The 20,753-nt window shown below is 39.8% G+C and overlaps 1 protein-coding gene across 5 annotated transcripts in view; it reads left to right on the forward strand.

Annotated features, from left to right (window-relative positions):
- Nucleotides 1-20,753, forward strand: part of SETDB1 (SET domain bifurcated histone lysine methyltransferase 1) — a 35,033-nt gene continuing 14,280 nt past the window's right edge. For 2 of the 5 annotated variants that reach the window (XM_045896693.3, XM_045896695.3), the window contains exons 1-9: nt 152-331; nt 1,206-1,476; nt 2,250-2,401; nt 16,610-16,644; nt 17,060-17,159; nt 18,002-18,127; nt 18,295-18,496; nt 19,029-19,102; nt 20,203-20,393. In XM_045896693.3, coding sequence (XP_045752649.2) covers nt 1,217-1,476; nt 2,250-2,401; nt 16,610-16,644; nt 17,060-17,159; nt 18,002-18,127; nt 18,295-18,496; nt 19,029-19,102; nt 20,203-20,393 — 1,140 coding nt within the window. In that variant the 5' untranslated portion in view covers nt 152-331; nt 1,206-1,216. The other 3 variants (XM_064588495.1, XR_010410744.1, XM_064588497.1) reach the window with 3 other exon arrangements.

The raw sequence follows: 20,753 nt of genomic DNA on the forward strand, positions 1-20,753 counted from the left end.
CCACGTGTGCCCCGGACGGCTGTGCTTTGACGCATGCGTACTTGCCTGAGTTTGCCTGGCCTTGCGGGGGCGCTCAGAGGCCTTGGGTTTGACCCTGTCAGGCCGCCGTCGTGGCGACCGGAACGGCACCTGAGGTTTGCTTCCGGGCGTCTCTTTCGCTTCCCTTTCCCTCCCTCCCTCACGCTTCTTCCCCTCCCCCTGCTCCCTTTCCCTTACGGTTTCGTTCTACCCCATCGAGGCCGACCCCTGAGTCTCGAGTCTGGGGTCTGGCTGGTGGAAAAGAACTGTTGTAGCTGGAAGCAGGGAGGTGTGGGAAATACTGTTAATTGAGGTATTTGGAGACCAGGGGCCTGTCTGGAATGCTTTGTGGGAGGAGGTTGGGCGAGGGTGGGAAGGAAGTCTTCTCCGGGAGGCGAGCGGGGGCGGGGTTGAGCTGGATTTGCGGGGTGGGTGGGACGCACCCCAAAAAGGGTAGCGCGGGGGTGGGGCGGTGTGCGGGCAAAGGAAAAATGGAGGCAGTGAGAACTGGCTCTGGGGTCGCACGGCATTCTGGCATCAGTTTTGCTTTAGCCGTTTGATCAAAAAAGCAGTTAACACCAATGTATGGGTTATTTGAATTGTACTTTTTAGGTAACCACATTTTTTTCCCCAGATTGCTTTAGTTTCCTTTTACTTTTGGGAAGCCTCTTTGCTTTTGAATGCTTAAGTGTTAATAGACTTTAAAAGGTAAATTTTCACTTGGAAGCAAAGTAATGTAAGGGGAACAAGTAGTTAAAGAGGAAACAACGAGTTAGTGAGTTATAGAGCAATCGCTTCCCTCCAGGTGGAGATAAGTGTTCAAACTGGCATAGCATGCAAACAAAGATTTATCTCTTTAGTGAATTAAGGAACACAGGTCACAGAAATACCTTCCTCAGCAAATTGGTTCTCTTCCGTTTCCTAAAACATTTTCGGTAGCTCCCTGTTGCGTAATATATGTTCTCCATACCCTGAAACTTTTAAATCTTAGGCCCATAGTCCATAGGTTGAGATAAGAATGCTACAAAATCTGATCTCCTGTCAGATACAGGAGAATGGAGAGAGAGAACATAGAATCAAACTTAACTGTATTTGAATAACTAGTAGTGTAGGAATGAGTTTTATTAGGATACTGAAATTTGGTGGTGATGACTCCAAAGGTAATCTTAGTTTTCTCTTCCATGTAGAGGACAACAGCATGTCCTCCCTCCCTGGGTGCATTGGTTTGGATGCAGCAACAGCTGCAGTGGAGTCTGAAGAGATTGCAGAGCTGCAACAAGCAGTGGTTGAGGAGCTGGGGATCTCAATGGAGGAACTTCGGCAGTTCATCGATGAAGAACTAGAAAAGATGGACTGTGTACAGCAGCGTAAGAAGCAACTAGCAGAGTTGGAAACGTGGGTAATACAGAAGGAATCTGAGGTGGCCCATGTTGACCAGCTCTTTGATGATGCATCCAGGTGAGGACTACCTGGAAAATAGGAAATCTCCCCTTTGGCAGTATAATTGTTCATGATACTGTGCTAAGCACTTCATACTTTACAAGGTACAAATGTATAGAACCTTCCTTCATAGGTTAGGATCCAAAATCTGACCTCATAACCACCCATATATAGAATGTTCATCTATCAGAAGTTAATGTATGGGCAGCAGTAGGGGAGTTCAGGTCTTGAGTCCCTTCCCCTTCTTTCTTCTCTACTCTGCTTCCAAACAATTGCTTTATTAGTAGGATGATCTAGGGAGTGAGGATTGTAAAGTGTTGTTGTCTTATGTAACTGTGGAGCCCTGTATCTACTCCAAAAGCCCCAGAAGATTTGTGTCTGGTACCTTAGTTGTCACTTAGAACACATTTTCAATTAATAAGGTAAATGATGAAATGTGGTTGAGAGGACTGTACTCAGGGCTTATTTTGGATTTTTGAGGCACTGGTATGGAAACCACTATTTAAACATTTTTCTATGAGAAAAGCATTTTAAATTCTAAATGAACGGTGCCTGGGTGGCTCAGTTGGTTAAGTGTCCTACTCTTGACTTCGGCTCAGGTCTTGATCTCAGGGTGGTGAGTTCAAGCCCCACATTGGGCATGGAGCCTATTTAAAAAATAAAAATAAAAATGAATTCTAAACGGAGACACTTGGCCTGTTTAAATTGAGGTCAGTGTATACTTAAATATATATAAAATCTACACCTATTTCTTCTGGCTTTGACCTTTTCTACATGTGTTCCAATATTAGGGCAGTGACTAACTGTGAGTCTTTGGTGAAGGACTTTTATTCCAAACTGGGTCTACAATACCGGGACAGTAGCTCTGAGGATGAAGCTTCCCGGCCTACAGAAATAATCGAGATTCCTGATGAAGATGATGATGTCCTCAGTATTGATTCAGGTAAGAGATAAGGGTCCAGGTAGAAAGTCGAGGATTGAAATTAAAAGACAGGAAGTTAAGCAGATAAAAGAAGAAAGGAGAAACCATTGTCACTGACTACATATTCCAAACTGTTGGACTTGTCTGTTACCAAAGAAATAGAACATTATTAGTATCATAGATGTCCCCTATGTACTACTTCCTGATTTCCTGATTGAATGACTTTTCTTTCTCCATTCTGTGTAACTTCATAGGCATTAGCACCTATGTATATATCTCAAAATGGTAGAGTGTTTGATTTTGTCTATTTTTGAGGGGTTTTTTTTTTTAGGTATAATTTATATGCTATAAAATTCAAATACTTTTAAGTGTAGTTTGAGTTTTAGTAAATTTATACAGTAGTGCAGTCTTCACAGTCCAATTTAAGAATACTTGGCATTACTCCAAAAACATCCCTCACATTTATTTGCCTACATTCTCCATTTTCACCCCCAAGTAACCACTGATCTGCTTGCTTCCTTTTTGCCTTCTCTAGAAATTTTGTGTAAATAGAATCACAATTTATTGTCTTTTGTTTCTGGTTTCTGTCACTTAGCATAATGTTTTTGAGATTAATCTATGTTATTGCATGTATCCATAGTGTGCTCCCCCTTTTTTTTTGCTGAATAATATTCCATTTTATAGATATACCACAGGTTTTTATCCATTCTTTAATTGATAAATATTTGGGTTGTTTCCAGTTTGGGGACTATTAGGAATAATGCTGCTATGTACATTTCTATATAAATCTTTATATCGGCATTATGTTTCATGTCTCTTGGATATTCCACCTAGGAGTAGAATTGCTAGGTCTTAGGGTGGGTGTATGTTTGAGTTTTTAGGAAACTGCCTTACTGTTTTCAAAAGTGGCTGTACCATTTTATATTCCCACTAGCAAAGTATGGGGTTCCAGTTTCTTTACATCCTTGTCAGTGCTTGGTATTGTCAGTCTTTTAGCCATTCTAGTGTGTGTGTGGTATCAAATTGTGATCATAGTTTGCATTTCCCTAAGGAAGTTGAGCATCTTTTCACATACTTACTTGCCATTTATCTATGTTCTCTGGGGAAACATCTATTCAAATCTTTAGTCTTTTTTTTTTAATTGGCTTGTCTTTTTATTATTGACTTAGAGAACTTAGGCTTTAGGTACAATTCATTTATTGGATATATTTTACACTTTCTCTCAGATGTGATCTTTTCATTTTCTTAATGGTGTCTTTTAAGAGAAAACTTCTCAAGGTAGGAGTTGAGGGTGGTTCGGGGCGCCTGGGTGGCTCAGTCGTTGGGCGTCTGCCTTCGGCTCAGGTCATGATCTCAGGGTCCTGGGATCGAGCCCCACATCGGGCTCCCTGCTCAGCGGGGAGCCTGCTTCTCCCTCTCCCAGTCCCCCTGCTGGTGTTCCCTCTTTCACTGTGTCTCTCTCTGTCAAATAAATAAAATCTTAAAAAAAAAAAGAGTTGAGGGCGCCTGGGTGGCTCAGTCGTTAAGCGTCTGCCTTCGGCTCAGGTCATGATCCCAGGGTCCCGGGATCGAGTCCCACATCGGGCTCTTTAAAAATCTTTTAAAAATCTTTAAAAAAAAAAAAAAAAAGAGTTGAGGGTGGTTTGCTTATTTTGTTTATGGCTATTCATTCGTTCCACCACAACTTGTTAATATTTTTTTTTTAAAGAGTTTATTTATTTATTTGACAGAGAGAGAGATAGCGAGAGCAGGAACACAAGCGGGGGAGTGGGAGAGGGAGAAGCAGGCTTCCTGCCGAGCAGGGAGCCCGATGTGGGACTCGATCCCAGGACCCTGGGATCATGACCTGAGCCGAAGGCAGACGCTTAACGACTGAGCCACCCAGGCGCCCCTCCACCACCATTTGTTAAAAAGACTATCCTTTTGGTACTCCTGTCAAAAATCAACTGGCCATGTATATGAGGGTCTATTTCCGGATTCTATTTTGTCACATTGATCTAAGTATTTCTCTTTATACCAGCACCATACTGTAAGCCTGTGTTTCATATAACTTCCAAATAAATTTTGGGATCAGCTTGTCATTTCCTATCAAAAACGTTTTTTTAAACCTGCTGGGATTTTTAATAGGAGCTATATTGAATCTAAAGGTCAATTTGGGGAATATTATCTTTAACAAATACTCAGTCTTATAATGCATTAATATGGTACATCTCTCATAAGTGTTTTATTTTTAATGCTAATGTGAATGATATTTAATTCCATTTTAAGATTTTTGTTAGGATATGAAAATTTAGTTGGTTTTTGTGTATTAATCTTGTCGTCTGTAACCTTATTAAACTCACTATTTTAGAAGTTTTTTGTGGATCCCTTCGGATTTTCTATATTTTTACCTCATGCTGTCTGCAAATAAAGTCAATTTTACTTCTTCCTTTCTAATCTAGATGTCTTTTATTTCTTTTTCTTGCCTTATTGTACTCTATAGAACCTCCAGTACAATGTTGAATGAAAGTTTTGAGAGCAGACATCTTTTCCTTGCTCCTGATCTTAGGGGAAAACATTTGGTCTATAGGCATTAATTGTAATGTGAGCTGTAGGGTTTTTGTAGATATCTTTTGTGCGGGTTGAAGGAAATTGCTTCTATTCCTAGTTTGCTGAGTTTTTATCATGGCTCGATTGGAGTTTAGATTTTGTCAGCTACTTTTTCTTTATCATCCTCAGATAATCATATAGGTTTTTTCCTTTTTTTTATTAATAAGGAGTGTTACAATAGTGATTTTTTGGATGTTAAACGAGATTTGTATTCCTGGGATGACCTCCCACCCCACCCCTGCCACTTTGTCTTAGTGTATAATCCTTTTTATATGTTTCTGTATTAGATTTGCTAATATTTTGTTAAGAATTTTTGCATCTATGTTTATGAGAGCTGTTGTAGTTTTATTGTAATGTGTTTTTTTGACTTTGGTATTATGGTCCTTATAAAGATGAGTTGGTAAATGTTCCCTCCTCTGAGTTTGTATGAAATAGAATTTCTTCCTTAAATGTTTGATAAATTCAGCAGTGAGGCCATCTTGACCTGGATTTTTCTTTGTGGATAGGTTTTTTTTAAATAAGATTATTAGTTTGGAATAGTTTTATATTTTTGTATAAATTGCAAAGATAATACAGAGAGTTCTTGCATACTTTTCATCAGTTTTTCTAATGTTAGTGTTTTATGTTATCGTGGTACATTGGTCAAAACTAAGAAGCAAACATAGGTACATTACTTTTACCTAATTTCTAGACTTTTGGTTTCTGGGCTTTTTCCATTACAGGATACCACATTGAATTTATTGTGAGAAGGTTTTTAATTACTGATTACTTTTCTTTACCTGATATGCCCATTTGGATTTTCTATTCCTTCTAAAGTCCTTTTTGTTAATTTGTATCTTTCTAAAAATTTTTCCATTTCATCTAAGTTGTCTAAATTATTGCCATAAAGTTCATAGTATTCCCTTATGATTCTTTTGAATTTCTGTATGTTCTGTAGTAATGTCCCTTCTTTCATTCCTGATACTGGTTATATGGATATTCTTTTTTTTTTTTTTTTTTGCTTGGTTAACCTAGCTAACAGATTGTCTTTTTTTTTTTTTTTTTTTAAGGAACCAGTTTTTGGGTTCATTCATTTATTTTTCTCTAGTGTTTTCCTGTTTTCTATTACACTGATTTCTACTCTGATCTTTATTCCTTCCCTGTACTTGGATTTGATTTGTTCTTCTTGTTCTAGTTTCTTAAAATTAAAACAGATTATTGATTTTATTTTATTTTAAGATTTTATTTACTTATTTGATAGAGACACAGTGAGAGAGGGAACACAAGCAGGGGGAGTGGGAGGGAGAAGCAGGCTTCCCACCAAGCAGGGAGCCCAATGTGGGGTGATGTGGGGCTCGATCCCAGGACCCTGGGACCATGACCCGAGCCAAAGGCAGACGCTTAACGACTGAGCTATCCAGGCGCCCCCTTATTTTTTTTTTATGTTTTTAAGATTTTATTTATTTGACAGACAGCGAGAGAGGGAACACAAGCGGAGGGAATGGGAGAGGGGAAGCAGGCTTCCCTCTGAGCAGGGAGCCCGATGCGGGGGCCCATGCAGGGCTGGATCCCAGGACCGTGGGATCATGACCTGAGCCACCCAGGTGCCCCTTGATTTGATCTTTTTTTCTTGCTAATGTAAACATTTAAAGCTGTAAATTTCCCTTTAAGTGTTGCTTTACTGCATCTCCTAAATTTTTGTGTGTTGTATTTTCATTTAACTCATAATTTTTAATTTCCTTTGTGATTTTTCTTTGACCAGTTGATTATTCCAAATATTTGGGGATTTCCCAGATTTCTTTCTTTTGTGAGTTTTTTATTTAATTTCATCGTGGGGGGCGCCTGGGTGGCTCAGTCGTTAAACGTCTGCCTTTGGCACAGGTCATGATCCCAGGGTTCTGGGATCGAGCCCTACATTGGGCTCCCTGCTCTGCAGGAAGCCTGCTTCTCCCTCTCCCACTCCCCCTGCTTGTGTTCCTGCTCTCGCTCTCTCTGTCTCTGTCAAATAAATAAAAATCTTTAAAAAAAATTTTTTTTTATTGTGGTCAGAAAATATACTTTGTATTATTTTAATCCTTTTAAATTTATTTAAATATTTTTTATTTTTATTTATTTATTTTTTTTTTAAAGATTTTATTTATTTGACAGAGAATGAGAGAGCACAAGCAGGGGGAAGCAGTAGAAGGAGAGGGAGAAGCAGGCTTCCTGCGGAGCAGTGAGCCTGATGCAGGGCTCGATCCCAGGACCCTGGGATCATGACCTGAGCTGAAGGCAGACGCTTAACCAACTGAGCCACCCAGGCGCCCCATTTAAATATTTTTTAATGACCTAGCATATTGTCTGTCCTGGAGAATGATCCATGTGTGCTTGAAAAGAATTTGTATTCTTCTGCTGTTGGATGGAGTATTTTATAAATGTTGGTTAGGTTAAGTTGGCTAATAGTGCTGTTCAAGTTCGTGTCCTTATTAATTTTCTGTCTAGTTGTTTTAACAATTACTTGGAAAGGAGTTTTGAAATCTTGAACTAAAATTGTTGAATTGTTTGTCTTTTCAATTTATTTCAGTTTTCGCTTCTTGTATTTTGGAGTCTGTTATGTATACATTTATAGTTGATTTTTTATTATTAAAATATCTCTCTGTGTCTCAAGCGATACCGCTTTTCTTAAAGTCTGTTTTAGCAGATATTAGTATAGCATTTCCATTTTTATTATGATTACCGTTTGCGTATTGTGTCTTTTTCTGTCCTTTTACTTAAAATCTGTTTCTGTCTTTGAATTTAGTGTATCTCTTACAGACAGTATATAGTTAGATCTTGTGGTTTTTTTTAAATCCAGTCTCACAGTTTCTGGCTTTTAATTAGTTTTGAGTCCATTCATGTGAATCCATATGGGTGGATTTACATCAATCATTTTACTCTTTTCCCCCCCATATTTTTTGTATTTATCTGTTTTTTACTGCCTTCTTTGTGTCAAACAAATATTTCAGTAAATCATTTTAATTCCTCTGATTTTTTTTTTTTTAGCTTTTTAAAAAGTGCTTGCATATTTATCTGATCATTATGTACTACAAGCTAATACTGACTTAATTCTGGTAAAATATAGCAACTTTGCACCAGGATAGCTCCATTTTCACTCTCTTCTTGGGTGATACTGTCATCAAATATATTGCACCTGCGTATGTTTAAAGCCAACAATTTAGTGTTACAATTATTGCAAGGACCAATCTTATTTTTAAAGAAGTTATGGGAAGAAAAGAGAAAAATACATATTTACCCAGATGTTTACACTTTCATTGCTCTTCATTCCTTCCTATGGATCTGAGTTACCATCTAGTGTCATCTTTTTCTAGTCGGAAAGATTTCCTTTAATATTTCTTGTAGTTCTGCTAAAAGTGGATTCTCTGCCTTTGTTTACCTGGGATATAAAATTCTTTTTTTTTAAGATTTATTTATATTTACTTTTAGAAGGGGAGAGAGCGAGCACGAGTGAGTGCATGCACAAGCAGGAGGAGCAGAGGGAGAAGGAGAGAGTATCTCAAGCAGACTCTGTGCTGAGCATGGAGCCTGGCACAGGGCTTGATCTTGCAACCCTGAGATCATGATCTGAGCCAAAACCAAGAGTCCGACGCTTAACCGACCGTGCCACCCAGGCACCCCTGGGATACAGAATTCTTTTGTTTTAAGATTTTATTTACTTATTTACCTGACAGAGAGAGAGAGAACACAAGCAGGGGGAGCAGCAGGGAGAGGGAGAAGCAGGCCTCCTACTGAGTAAGGAGCCCAATGTGGGGCTCGATCCCAGGACCGTGGGATTATGACTTGAGCCGAAGGCAGATGCCCAACAGACTGAGCCACCCAGGCACCCCATGGGATATAGAATTCTTGATTGGCTGTTTCCTTTTGGCACTTTGAATATGCCATTCCAGTGCCTTCTGGTCTCCATTATTTCTGATGGAAAGTCAGATGAAATTGTTATTTGTCTTCTGGGTATGAGTCATTTTTGTCTTAGAGCTTTAAAGATTTTCTCTTTTGATTTTAGTAGTTTGACTAGGTTGTGTCTAGGTATAATTCTCTCTGTATTTGTCCTACTTGAGATTCATTGAATTTCGACTGTAGTTTCAGGTTTTTCATCAAATTTAGAAGTGTTTCAGTCATTTCTTTTTTTAGAATATATATTTTTTCAATACATTTTTTTAAGATTTTATTTTTAAGTAATCCCTACACCCATTATGGGGCTCGAACTTACGACCCCAAGATCAAGTTGCACACTCTACCAACTGAGCCAGCCAGGTGCCCCATTCTCTCTCCCCTTGCCTTCTCAGATCCATGTTACATATATGGTAGAATGCCTCACATTGTCCCATATGTCTCAGAAGCTGTTCATTTTTCTTCAGTCTTCTCTTTGTGCTTTGAATGGGAAAATTTCTCTATATAGGAATCTATATTCCAACTTATTCTATCATTTTAAATTTGCTTTTTTAGCTTCTCTAGTGAATGTTTCAGTTTTTGTAATTTCAACTCCAGTATTTCCATTTGCTTCCTTTTATAATCAGGTCTTTTGTTTACTAAGTATTAGCATATTTTTCTTTTTTTAAGTCTTTGAATGTAATTTCTTTTTTTTTTTTTTTTTAAGATTTTATTTATTTATTTGACAGAGAGAGAGATAGCGAGCAGGAACACAAGCAGGGGGAGTGGGAGAGGGAGAAGCAGGCTTCCCGCGGAGCAGGGAGCCCGATGTGGGATTCGATCCTAGGACCCTGGGATCATGACCTGAGCCGAAGGCAGATGCTTAACGACTGAGCCACCCAGGTGCCCTGAATGTAATTTCTTTTAGCTTTTTGAGCATATTTATAAATCCAGTATCTAGGCCCATGCAGCAAGTCAGTTTTATTGCCATGGTTTGTTCCCTGAGTATAGGTTGCACTTTCCTGTTTCTTTGAACGTCACCATTTTTTGTGTTGGAAGCTGGACATTTATATAATGTAGCAACTCTGAATTTTAATTTAAAGCTGCTATTGTCTTTTTCTTTTTTTTGGTGGGGGAGGGGCAGAGGGAGAGAGAGAGAATCTTAAGCAGGCTCCATGCCTAGCACAGAGCTTGATGCGAGGTTCAATTTCATGATCCTGAGATCATGACCTGGGCCGAAATCAAGAGTCAGACGCTTAACCAACTGAGCCACCCAGGCACTCGTCTGGTTTCTGTTTTTGGTTTTTTTTCATTCTTTTTCTTTTTTTTTTTAAATAATTTTTCTTATACTGCCAACTCTGTCTTCCCTTTAGTGTGCAGCTGATATCTCTGCTTGGTTTTTAAATTTAAACTATGTATTAGCTTGGATCCTGACAGATGACCCCCTTTTTTAAAATAGTTTAGCCGGGGTGCCTGGGTGGCTCAGTTGTTAAGCGTCTGCCTTTGGCTCAGGTCATGATCCCGGGGTCCTGGGATCGAGCCCTGCATCTGGCTCCTTGCTCAGCGGGAGGCCTGCTTTTCCCTCTCCCACTCCCCCTGCTTGTGTTCCCTGTCCTGCTGTGTCTCTGTCAAATAAATAAATAAAATCTTTGAAAAATTAAAATAAAATAGTTTAGCCATTCAGTTTTACAGAAGTATAGAGAATACATTCAGAGTTGCATCTAGTTCTCAAGTCTCCATTGGGTTTCTTGGATCTTTTCTGTATGTACATAGTTTAGCAGTCACCCACAGAATTCATACTTGCTTTTATATACATTAGCTTGGCTCCTAACCATTGCCCCCCCCCTTTTTTGCAGAGTTTAACCAGTGAGTTGTGGGGTTTTTTTGTTTTTTGGGTTTTTGTTTTTGTTTTTTCCCTAAGGATTTATTTATTTATTTTAGAGAGAGTGTGGAGGGGAGGGGCAAAGGGAAAGGAGAGAGAGACCTAAGCAGACTCCACAATGAGTGCAGAGCCCAACATGGGGTTTGATCCCATGAACCTGAGATCATGAGCTGAGCCAAAGTCAAGAGTCAGACGCTCAACAGACTGCGCCACCCATGTGCACTTAAGCCAGTGAATTTTACAGAGGTATAGAGAATTCATTGAGTTGCTTCTAGTTCTCAAGTCTCCATTGACTCTCCTGGGTCTTCTCTGCATGTGCCTTGTTTAGCAGTCACTCAAGAATGTATGGAGAATTTATTTAAGCCTGTCTACAGCTCTCTCATTTTCAGGATCTCCTTGTTAAATTTCTGACTGGTTTGCTGCACACACTAAACAAGAGCTGCAACCTCAGACTAACAGAACTGCTCCTTGTCATGGCTAGCGCCTCAATGGTAAAGCTGTAGTTTCTGCTCACCCAACTAGAGGTGGAGTAGGGATGGGAGCTGCCCCAGGCAAGAGGGCCACAGACTTAACCTTCCTTGTCAGAATTTTAGCAGTTTTTTAAGAACAAATACTTCTCAGTTTGTTGTCTTTGGTCACTTTCCAGTGCCCTGAATTGATTGTTTTTAACAATTTTTTTCTAGTTTTATACTTGTTTTCTGCAGTTTTATACTTGTTCCCCTTCTGCATAGGGGAATCATCCTTTTCATATCACTATTATCAGAAGTGCCATAGTTTTGCCTATTTCTTAACTGTATAAATGGAATCTTAGTATATGCATTTTTCAGTCATTTCTTTAACATCATGCTGATGTGTGATGCTTAGTTTGGTAACTACTAGAATATACTATTCCATCTTATGAATATGATACAATATATCTATTCTCCTGCCAGTTGACATTTCATTTGTTTTCAGTTCAAATAATCTATTTATTTATTTATTATTTTTTAATTTAAAATTTTTAGTTAACAGTGCAATACTGATTTCTGTAAGTGCTTCATCACTTACAACACCCAGTGCTCATCACAAGTGCCCTCTTCAGTACCCATCACCTCTAGCACATCCCTCACCCCTTCCCTCCATCAACCCTCAAATTTGTTCTCTGTTGTTAAGAGTCTCTTATGGGGGCGCCTGGGTGGCTCAGTTGGTTGAGCGACTGCCTTCGGCTCAGGTCATGATCCTGGAGTCCCGGGATCGAGTCCCATATCGGGCTCCTTGCTCAGCAGGGGGTCTGCTTCTCCCTCTGACCCTCCCCCCTCTCATGTGCTCTCTCTCTCTCATTCTCTCTCTCAAATAAATAAATAAAATCTTTAAAAAAAAAAAAGAGTCTCTTATGGTGTGCAAGAATTTTTCTATTTTGGCAGTCTTAAACTGAATTTTTAGGATATATATACTGTAAGAGTGGAGTTGCTAGTTCTTAGGATATGGAAATTCTAATATTACTTGGATAAGTAAGAAACAGCTTTCCAAAGTGGTTGTACCAATTTATATTTATAACTACCGGTGGATGAATGTGTCCTATGTTCCACATCCTTGACAACACTTGGTATTGTGGTTTTTAAATTTTATTTTATTTTTTAAAGATTTTATTTATGGGGAGCCTGGGTGGCTCAGTCGTTAGGCGTCTGCCTTCGGCTCAGGTCATGATCTCAGGGTCCTGGGATCAAGCCCCACATCGGGCTCCCTGCTTGGCGGGAAGCCTGCTTCTCCCTCTCCCACTCCCCCTGCTTGTGTTCCTTCTCTCGCTGTGACTCTCTGTCAAATAAATAAATAAAATCTTTAAAAAAAAAAAAAGATTTTATTTATTTACTAGAGAGCGAGCGCGCACAAGCAGGGGGAGCAGCAGGAAGAGGGAGAGGGAGGAACAGGGAACCCAACGTTGGGCTCAGTCCCAGGACCCCAGAATCACAACCTGAGCTGAAGGCAGGCTCTTAACTGACTGAGCCACCCAGGCGCCCCTTGTAGTTTTTCTTTGATATGTCTGTTCATATCTCTTGCTTGCTTGCTCAATGATCATTTGTCTTTTTCTTGATTCATAGGAAGTCTTTATATGTCACAAATACTAATCCTTTGTAGTTATGAGTTGCAAACATCATTCCCAGCTTATGGTTTATCTTTATTTTTTATGTTATTTGTTGATAAACAGAAGTTATAATTTTAGCATTTTCTTTTATGGTAATTGGTTTGTATAGCCTTTCTGCCCTGAGGTTTTATTATAAAGATCTCTTATGTTGCCTTTGAAAGATTCATAGTTTTGCCTTTAATCCAACTGAAATTTATTTTTTGTGTAGTATTTGAAGTAAATACCTAATTTTTTTTCATATGGTTATTAATCAGTGTTCCAGTGCCACTTACTGAAATGAGTCTCTTCTTACTGATTTACATTGTCTATTTGTCATAAATTATTTCCATATTTGTGGATTTATTTCTGGACTTTCTATTCTGTTTCATTTCTCTGTCATTTTTTCTTACGTCAGTTCTATATTGTCTATAACTGGGCTTTGTATGTTTCTACATCTGTTAAAGCAGTAACTTCACTGTGGTTTTCTTCTTTATGGATGTCTTGGTTCTTTTCACCTGTCATGCTTTTATATATATTTGAGAATCAGCTTGTCATGTTCCCCTCTCACCCCCCCCCAAAAAAAACTATTGACAATATTAAAAGATCAATTTAGGGATAGCTGATCATTTTATACTATTTAATTCTTCTATACAAAAACAAAAACAGTAAAGTTGATGGTTGCACAATGATACCAATGTACTTAATACTACTGAACTGTATGCTTAAAAATGGTTAAGGTGGTATATTTTATGTTACATGTATTTTACCACAATAAACAAAATTGGGGACAAAAGAATCAGATTTATAGATAGAGGGAATACTTTTCCTAGATATTTGAAGTGTGGGGATAAAAAGCAACATAAAAAGTGCATGTTGATTATGAGTAAAAGAATGGAGAGGGGAAAGAGTACATATGTACATTTACAGAGTATCTTTGGCTGCAAAAAAACTGATATTATTGGTTGTTTCTGAGGAGAGTAACTAGAAGCAGGAGTCTGAGGGTGAGCTATGTTTTACTGTGTGTCCTTTCATAATGTTTGAGTTTTTTTTACCACATGAATATTTTTACTTTTAAAATGTACTTTTAGGGCGCCTGGGTGGCCCAGTTGGTTAAGCAACTGCCTTCAGCTCAGGTCATGATCCCAGGGTCCTGGGATCGAGCCCTGCATCGGGCTCCCTTGCTCAGCGGGAAGCCTGCTTCTCCTTCTCCTTCTGCCTGCCGCTCCCCCTGCTTGTGCTGTCTCTCTCTCTATGTCAAATAAATAAAACCTTTAAAAATAAATAAATGAGGGGCGCCTGGGTGGCTCAGTCGTTAAGCGTCTGCCTTCAGCTCGGGTCATGATCCCAAGGTCCTGGGATCGAGCCCCACATCGGGCTCCCCGCTCTGCGGGAAGCCTGCCTCTCTCTCTCCCACTCCCCCTGCTTGTGTTCCCTCTCTCGCTGTGTCTCTCTCTGTCAAATAAATAAAATCTTAAAAAAAATAAAAAAAATAAAAATAAAAATAAAAATAAAAATAAATAAATGAGGGGCGCCTGGGTGGCTCAGTCGTTAAGCGTCTGCCTTCAGCTCAGGTCATGATCCCAGGGTCCTGGGATCAAGTCCCACATCGGGCTCCCTGCTCAGCGGGAAGCCTGCTTCTCCCTCTCCCACTCCCCTTGCTTGTGTTCCTGCTCTCGCTATCTCTCTCTCTGTCAAATAAATAAATAAAATCTTAAATAAATAAATAAATGAATAAATAAGTAAATAAATAAAATGCACTTTTATAGTTGTAGAGGTCTGGGTTTAACAGGTGTTTAGTCGTATACTATATCCACAGCTCTTTGAGGAATGCATGTGTATGCATAGGGGTGTGTCTGTATTCTCTCCAAGGTTTGGTTCATCTCAAATAAATTACTGTGTATCCTAACTTTTGAAACTTAATATATTGTTAGCAGTCTCATGTTATTAAAGATTCTTTGTGAACCTCATTTGGAGATGTTAGTTTGTTTAACCATTTTGTTAAATGGACTTTTTTTTTTTTTTAGGACATTTACATTGCTTTCCCTTTTTTTTTTTTTAAGATTTTATTTATTTGAGAGAGACAGAGAGAGCAACAGAGATAGCGAGAGAGAGCATGAGCAGGGAGGAAAGGAGAAGCAGGCTCCCCACTGAGCAGGGAGCCCGACTCGGGGCTTGATCCCAGAACCCTGGGATCATGACCTGAGCCAAAGGCAGACACTTAATCAACTGAGCCACACAGGTGCCCCTCCATTTTTGTTTTTTATTTTTTGCTGCCTTTTTCTCCCAGTTTTGAGATATAATTGACATATAACATTGTATTAGCTTAAGGTGTGAAAATAGTGATTTGATATATGGATATACTGTGAAATGATTACCACCATTGCTTTCCATTTTTTAAAAAGATTTATTTATTTATTTGGGTGGGGGGAGAGAGGGCGTGAGCAAGAGCGAGGGGAGGGGCAGAAGGAGAGGGAGTATAGCAGGGTTCCTGCTGAGCAGTGTGGGGCTTGATACCAGGACTCTGGGATCATGACCTGAGCCAAAGGCAGACACTTAACCGACTGAGCCACCCAGGCGCCCCTCTGTTTTTAAATAGTTATAAATCTCTAAAACTGCATTGTCCAATACAGTAGTAGCCGCTATCCAGATGTAGCTATTTAAATTACGTGAAATGTGAAGGGTCTATTATTTTCCAGAGTATATAAAGAACTGTTGCAACTCAAGAATAAAAAGACAACCCAGTTTAAAAATGGGTAAGATATTTGAATAATTATTTTTTCAAATAAGATATGTAAATGACCACTAAGTAAATGGAAAGATGCTTGACATCATTAGTCATTAAGGAAATGCAAATCAGAACCACTTTATACTAATTAGGATGGCTGTAATAAAAAAGAGACAGTAACAAGTATTGATTATTGATGAGCATATCTATCACAGCAGGAGGTTCTGTTGGACAGCACTACTCAAGAATAAACATTTTTATTTCATTCATTGACCACTTTTCATTTTTCAAATCATTCAAATAATCCATACGCAAATTGTTGTTATAAAAACAACAGATTCTGGGGCGCCTGGGTGGCTCAGTCGTTGAGCACCTGCCTTTGGCTCAGGTCATGATCCCAGGGTCCTGGGATTGAGCCCCACATCGGGCTCCCCGCTCTGTGGGGAGCCTGCTTCTCCCTCTCCCACTCCCCCTGCTTGTGTTCCCTCTCTCGCTGTGTCTCTCTCTGTCACGTAAATAAATAAAATCTTAAAAAAAAAAAAAAAAAGATTTAAATATACAAGGTGCCTGGGTGGCTCAGTCGGTTAAGTGTCTGCCTTTGGCTCAGGTCATGATCCCAGGGTCCTGGGATCGAGTCCAGTGTTAGGCTTCGTGCTCAGCGGGGAGCCGCCTTCTCCCTCTGCTCATGCGCTCTCGTTCTCTCTCTCTCTCAAATAAATAAAACAGTAAAGAAAAATTTTTTAATATACAGTGAAAAACCCAAACCCTGTAGACTACCACCTGTCACAGTACTTTATCCTCAGGTAAACACTGTCACCTATTTGCTGTGTATCTTTCTGGACCATTTACTACTTCTATATATATATTTATATATGGTTGTCAGTAGTTTTTAGTAATAGCTCCGTGATAATGTTTTTAAGTAGCTTAGTTATATATAATACATGCAAATAAAATGCCTCAGTGAAAAAAAAAAAGTAGCTTAGTTTTTGATTTCTTGGAAACTCTTACAAGTAAGTCTCTTACACTCATTAGAGCTTTTCTCATCCATAGGTGATGCTGGGAGCAGAACTCCCAAAGACCAGAAGGTGAGTTGGGACAGGGAAGGTAAAGGTGAGAGTTAAGAATATCAAAATGGGAGAAACTTCTGGCCTGACCACTTCAGCCATCAACATAATTATCCACTCTGTAATCAGCCCTGTGGGTTCCAGTCCTCTAATAGGTGTTCTAAGGATGCAGCAGAGGTTACTTAGAGATGCATGCACTAAGTGCTATAGGAATGTAGAATTTGGCAGTGATCAGCTAGGTGAGATTAATAAGGAAAGTTCCCTAAAGCTGATTTCTGAATTAGATTTATAAGAAAGGACAGTTTTGCCGGGGAAGAAGTAACCGTACCTTCTCAACCATAACTCATTCTATTTTGTTTTTTGAAAGACAAGTTCTTATTCTCAAGTCTAACCCATGCTATTTTAAAACTTGTTTCCCTCATCCCCTTTTTTACAGCTCCGTGAAGCTATGGCTGCCTTAAGAAAGTCAGCTCAGGATGTCCAGAAGTTCATGGATGCTGTCAACAAGAAGAGCAGTTCCCAGGATTTACATAAAGGTTAGGGTCTGGAGGTGCCTTGTACAGAGGGTGGGGGCGGGGATGGGAGGTGAATTCCTACAGAGATTTCATGGGTATCTGGCTTTGTTTTAGCATCTCAGAATCCTCTTCCTCACCTCTGTTGGGTTCTTTAAACACCACAGGTTTTCCTTGTCTGCTTAAGTCTTTTGTCTGCTGATTTTCCAGTGTGTGGTGGCTTTATCCATGTACCTTTTTAGCCTTGTGCTCATGACTACTTCTAGATAAAGTTTAGAAGAGAGCAACTCAAACTCTTTTTTTTAAGATTTATTTATTTGTATACCAGAGAGAGAGCATGCACAAGGAGGGGGAGTGGCAGGCAGAGGGAGAAGCAAGTGCCCCTCTGAGCAGGGAGCTCGATGCAGGGCTTGATCCCAGGACCCCGGGATCATGACCTGAACCAAAGGCAGGCTGCTTAACCGACTGAGCCACCCAGGCATCCTGCAACTCAAACTCTTATGAAGAGGTCTGAGGGAAACTTTGTCCAATGGGGTTGTTAATAGATCTCCTACAGGAAAATGTTTTATAATTACTATTTAGAACTTAATGAGTGTAATTAATATTGTTAATAAGGAGTTGGAAATACTTGGTTAAAGTGAGATGTTCTTGAATTACATGTGAATTTCAATTATGCAGGTATTTCCTGTTAGCATAAATAGTTGAGTCAGCTATGTTTTTGTCTGCCCAAGAGAGCAGCAAAAGTGACTAAGGATCAATGATTACCCCATTTTCCCCAGGTACTATATTATACCCTCTTTACTTTCCCATTCACTCCCCCCAGTCTATGCCGTATCTCTTTAGGACAACTTTGCTTTCTTTTGTAGGAACCTTGAGTCAGATGTCTGGAGAACTGAGCAAAGATGGTGACCTGATAGTCAGCATGCGCATCCTGGGCAAGAAGAGAACTAAGACATGGCACAAAGGCACCCTTATTGCCATCCAGACGGTTGGTATGTTCAAGCTAGAAGAAGAGCTAATGAAAGGCAACCTGCAGGTCTCCATTGCTGATCATTTCTTTTCTCCACAGCCTTGCCTTTTGTCTCTCATGTAGCAGTCAGGATTTGCACAGAAACTGGTGGTTTTTAAAAATTTTTGTTTATCTTTTCCTTTTACTCAGGACCAGGAAAGAAGTACAAGGTGAAATTCGACAACAAAGGAAAGAGTCTACTGTCGGGGAACCATATTGCCTATGATTACCACCCTCCTGCTGACAAGCTGTTTGTGGGCAGTCGGGTGGTGGCCAAGTACAAGGATGGGAATCAGGTCTGGCTCTATGCTGGCATTGTAGCTGAGACACCGAACGTCAAAAACAAGCTCAGGTACCTGGACAGAGGATTGTAAAGAGAGTGGAGGCCAGTAGCAAAGCACCTGCCCTATTCAAACCATAGTCCAGATCTCACAGTTAGCTTTTGTGTTTAGTCCCCAGTGACAGAAACCCTTGCTCTTTTTTTTGTGACAGGGATCGTGTAGGTGATTCTTCCTCCTTTTTTTCTTTTTTTCTCAAGGGGAAAACTTGGAGGAAAACTAGGAGGAAAGTTGTCAAGATTGTTTAATGGTTAGGGGAATAGGAAGGAAGGGGAAACTAAATGGTTTTAGCAAGATAGGAGTCTGATAGTGAAACAAGAATAAATAGCTTTTGGAAAAGTAGCAGTAAGTTCATTAGATTGAAGGAGAATTCCTAACTCTTAGAAGGAAGAATAATAGGAAGGAAGTAGTAGACTGGAACATTTTCCCAGGATTGTGTCCTATTTGTGATTAAGAGGTCTTTTTCTTGATATGATACAGTAATTTCTGTAGGTCATGTTAAATATCGTAACCCCTGATCTTTCTGCCATCACTCTGTCCTTACAGGTTTCTCATTTTCTTTGATGATGGCTATGCTTCCTATGTCACACAGTCTGAACTATATCCCATTTGCCGGCCACGTGAGTGTCCCTTCTTCCTTTCTGAGATTTATCCATTTCCTCTTCTACCTTGTATTTTTTCTTAAGATAAGTTGAAAAGCCCTGATATTAAAAGAAAAGAAAAGAAAGAGAGGGAGGGAGGGAAGGAGGAAGGAAGGAAGGCCCTGATATTTGTGGTGCTTCCATCTCAAAGAGCTTAAGTTTGAGTAATGTCTTTTGGGAGATACAGTTCTATTTGCTCATCTCTAGTGCTGGATCTTTGTAGTCAAAGAGTGGGACACTAGGAGATCGTGACTGACCTTTGGTGGATTCTCATATTGTAGCTGTGTTTTGATTTCATTTCTGAATGATTTATACTTAAGAAGATGTTACTTCTTTCCTAGTCTTATCCTTCATCTAACATTTGTATAAATCTGTAGTCTGCAAGGTGCTCTCTGCAAAAGCTGAATTAGATGGAGGCTTCAGAGTGTCCTCTATACTTGTGTCTGTGGCTTACGAACAGACTCCTACAAAGCAGTTCTTTTTAATTACAAAAGAGTTAACTAACACTGCTCCCTTTCCACATGACATGGCAGTAAATACATTCAGGGTCCCTTAGAAGTAGCCTGATACAGAATGAGAAGGAAGGACAAAAATTTTTTTTTGATCAATTTCATGATGCCACCTGATCTTTTTTATTTATCTCTAGACTTACATCAAGTTAGCAAGAATTTTCACTTGAATTTTCCTAAACAAAACATCCATCTTTATGAAATAGTGATTTACCTATATTTGCATATTGCTTAGTTAGTATTTACTTGATCTGTATGTGCATTTACACAATAGGTTCAGTATTTTTAGGTAGTCTTGGTTTTGCTTTTGAGGTTATGTTGTCTTCATTTATTTTTTCTCTCCCTCCCAACTTGAAAAATGCCCAACGACTCCTTGCCAACCATTTATTTTTTCCTATCAAGACATGCCCTGGGGCACCTGGCTGGCAAAGTTGGTAGAGCATGCAACTCTTGATCTTGGGGTCATGAGTTCAAGCCCCACGTTGGGCATAGAGATTACTTAAAAAAAAAGAGAGAGAAAAAGACCTGCTCCACTTACCCTCTCTCAGCCCTCTTTCTTCCTTGGGACAGTGAAAAAGACTTGGGAGGACATAGAAGACATCTCCTGCCGGGACTTCATAGAAGAGTATATTACGGCTTACCCCAACCGCCCCATGGTGCTGCTCAAGAGTGGCCAGCTTATCAAGACTGAGTGGGAAGGCACATGGTGGAAGTCCCGGGTCGAGGAGGTGGATGGCAGCCTAGTCAGGATCCTCTTCCTGGTACTGTTCTTCCCCAGAGTTTTGGAGCCAAGGGTCAGGGTGGGATGGGGGAGCGTAAGAGGCAGTAATGAGGATGATTTTGTAGTTCTCCGTAATTTTCCTCTTTCTTATCCTATCTGTTCTCACTGTTTGGGGCCAAATTTTACTTTGTCTTTTTGTTTCTCTCTGATGGTTATTGAAAATAAGTTCCCTGGGGCACTGGGTGGCTCAGTTGGTTAAGTGTTTGTCTTCTGCTCAGGTCATGATCTTGGGGTACTGGGATTGAGTCCCTGCTCAGCAGGAAGTCTGCTGCTTCCTCACCCTCTGCCTCTCCTCCCACCCCCCACTCGTGCACATGCATGTTCACTCACTCTCTCTCAA

The sequence above is a fragment of the Mirounga angustirostris genome, unplaced genomic scaffold, assembly GCF_029215605.1.
Source record: "Mirounga angustirostris isolate CCGP_5_RB_7025 unplaced genomic scaffold, mMirAng1.0.hap1 SCAF_4, whole genome shotgun sequence".
NCBI classification, from domain to species: Eukaryota; Metazoa; Chordata; class Mammalia; order Carnivora; family Phocidae; genus Mirounga; species Mirounga angustirostris.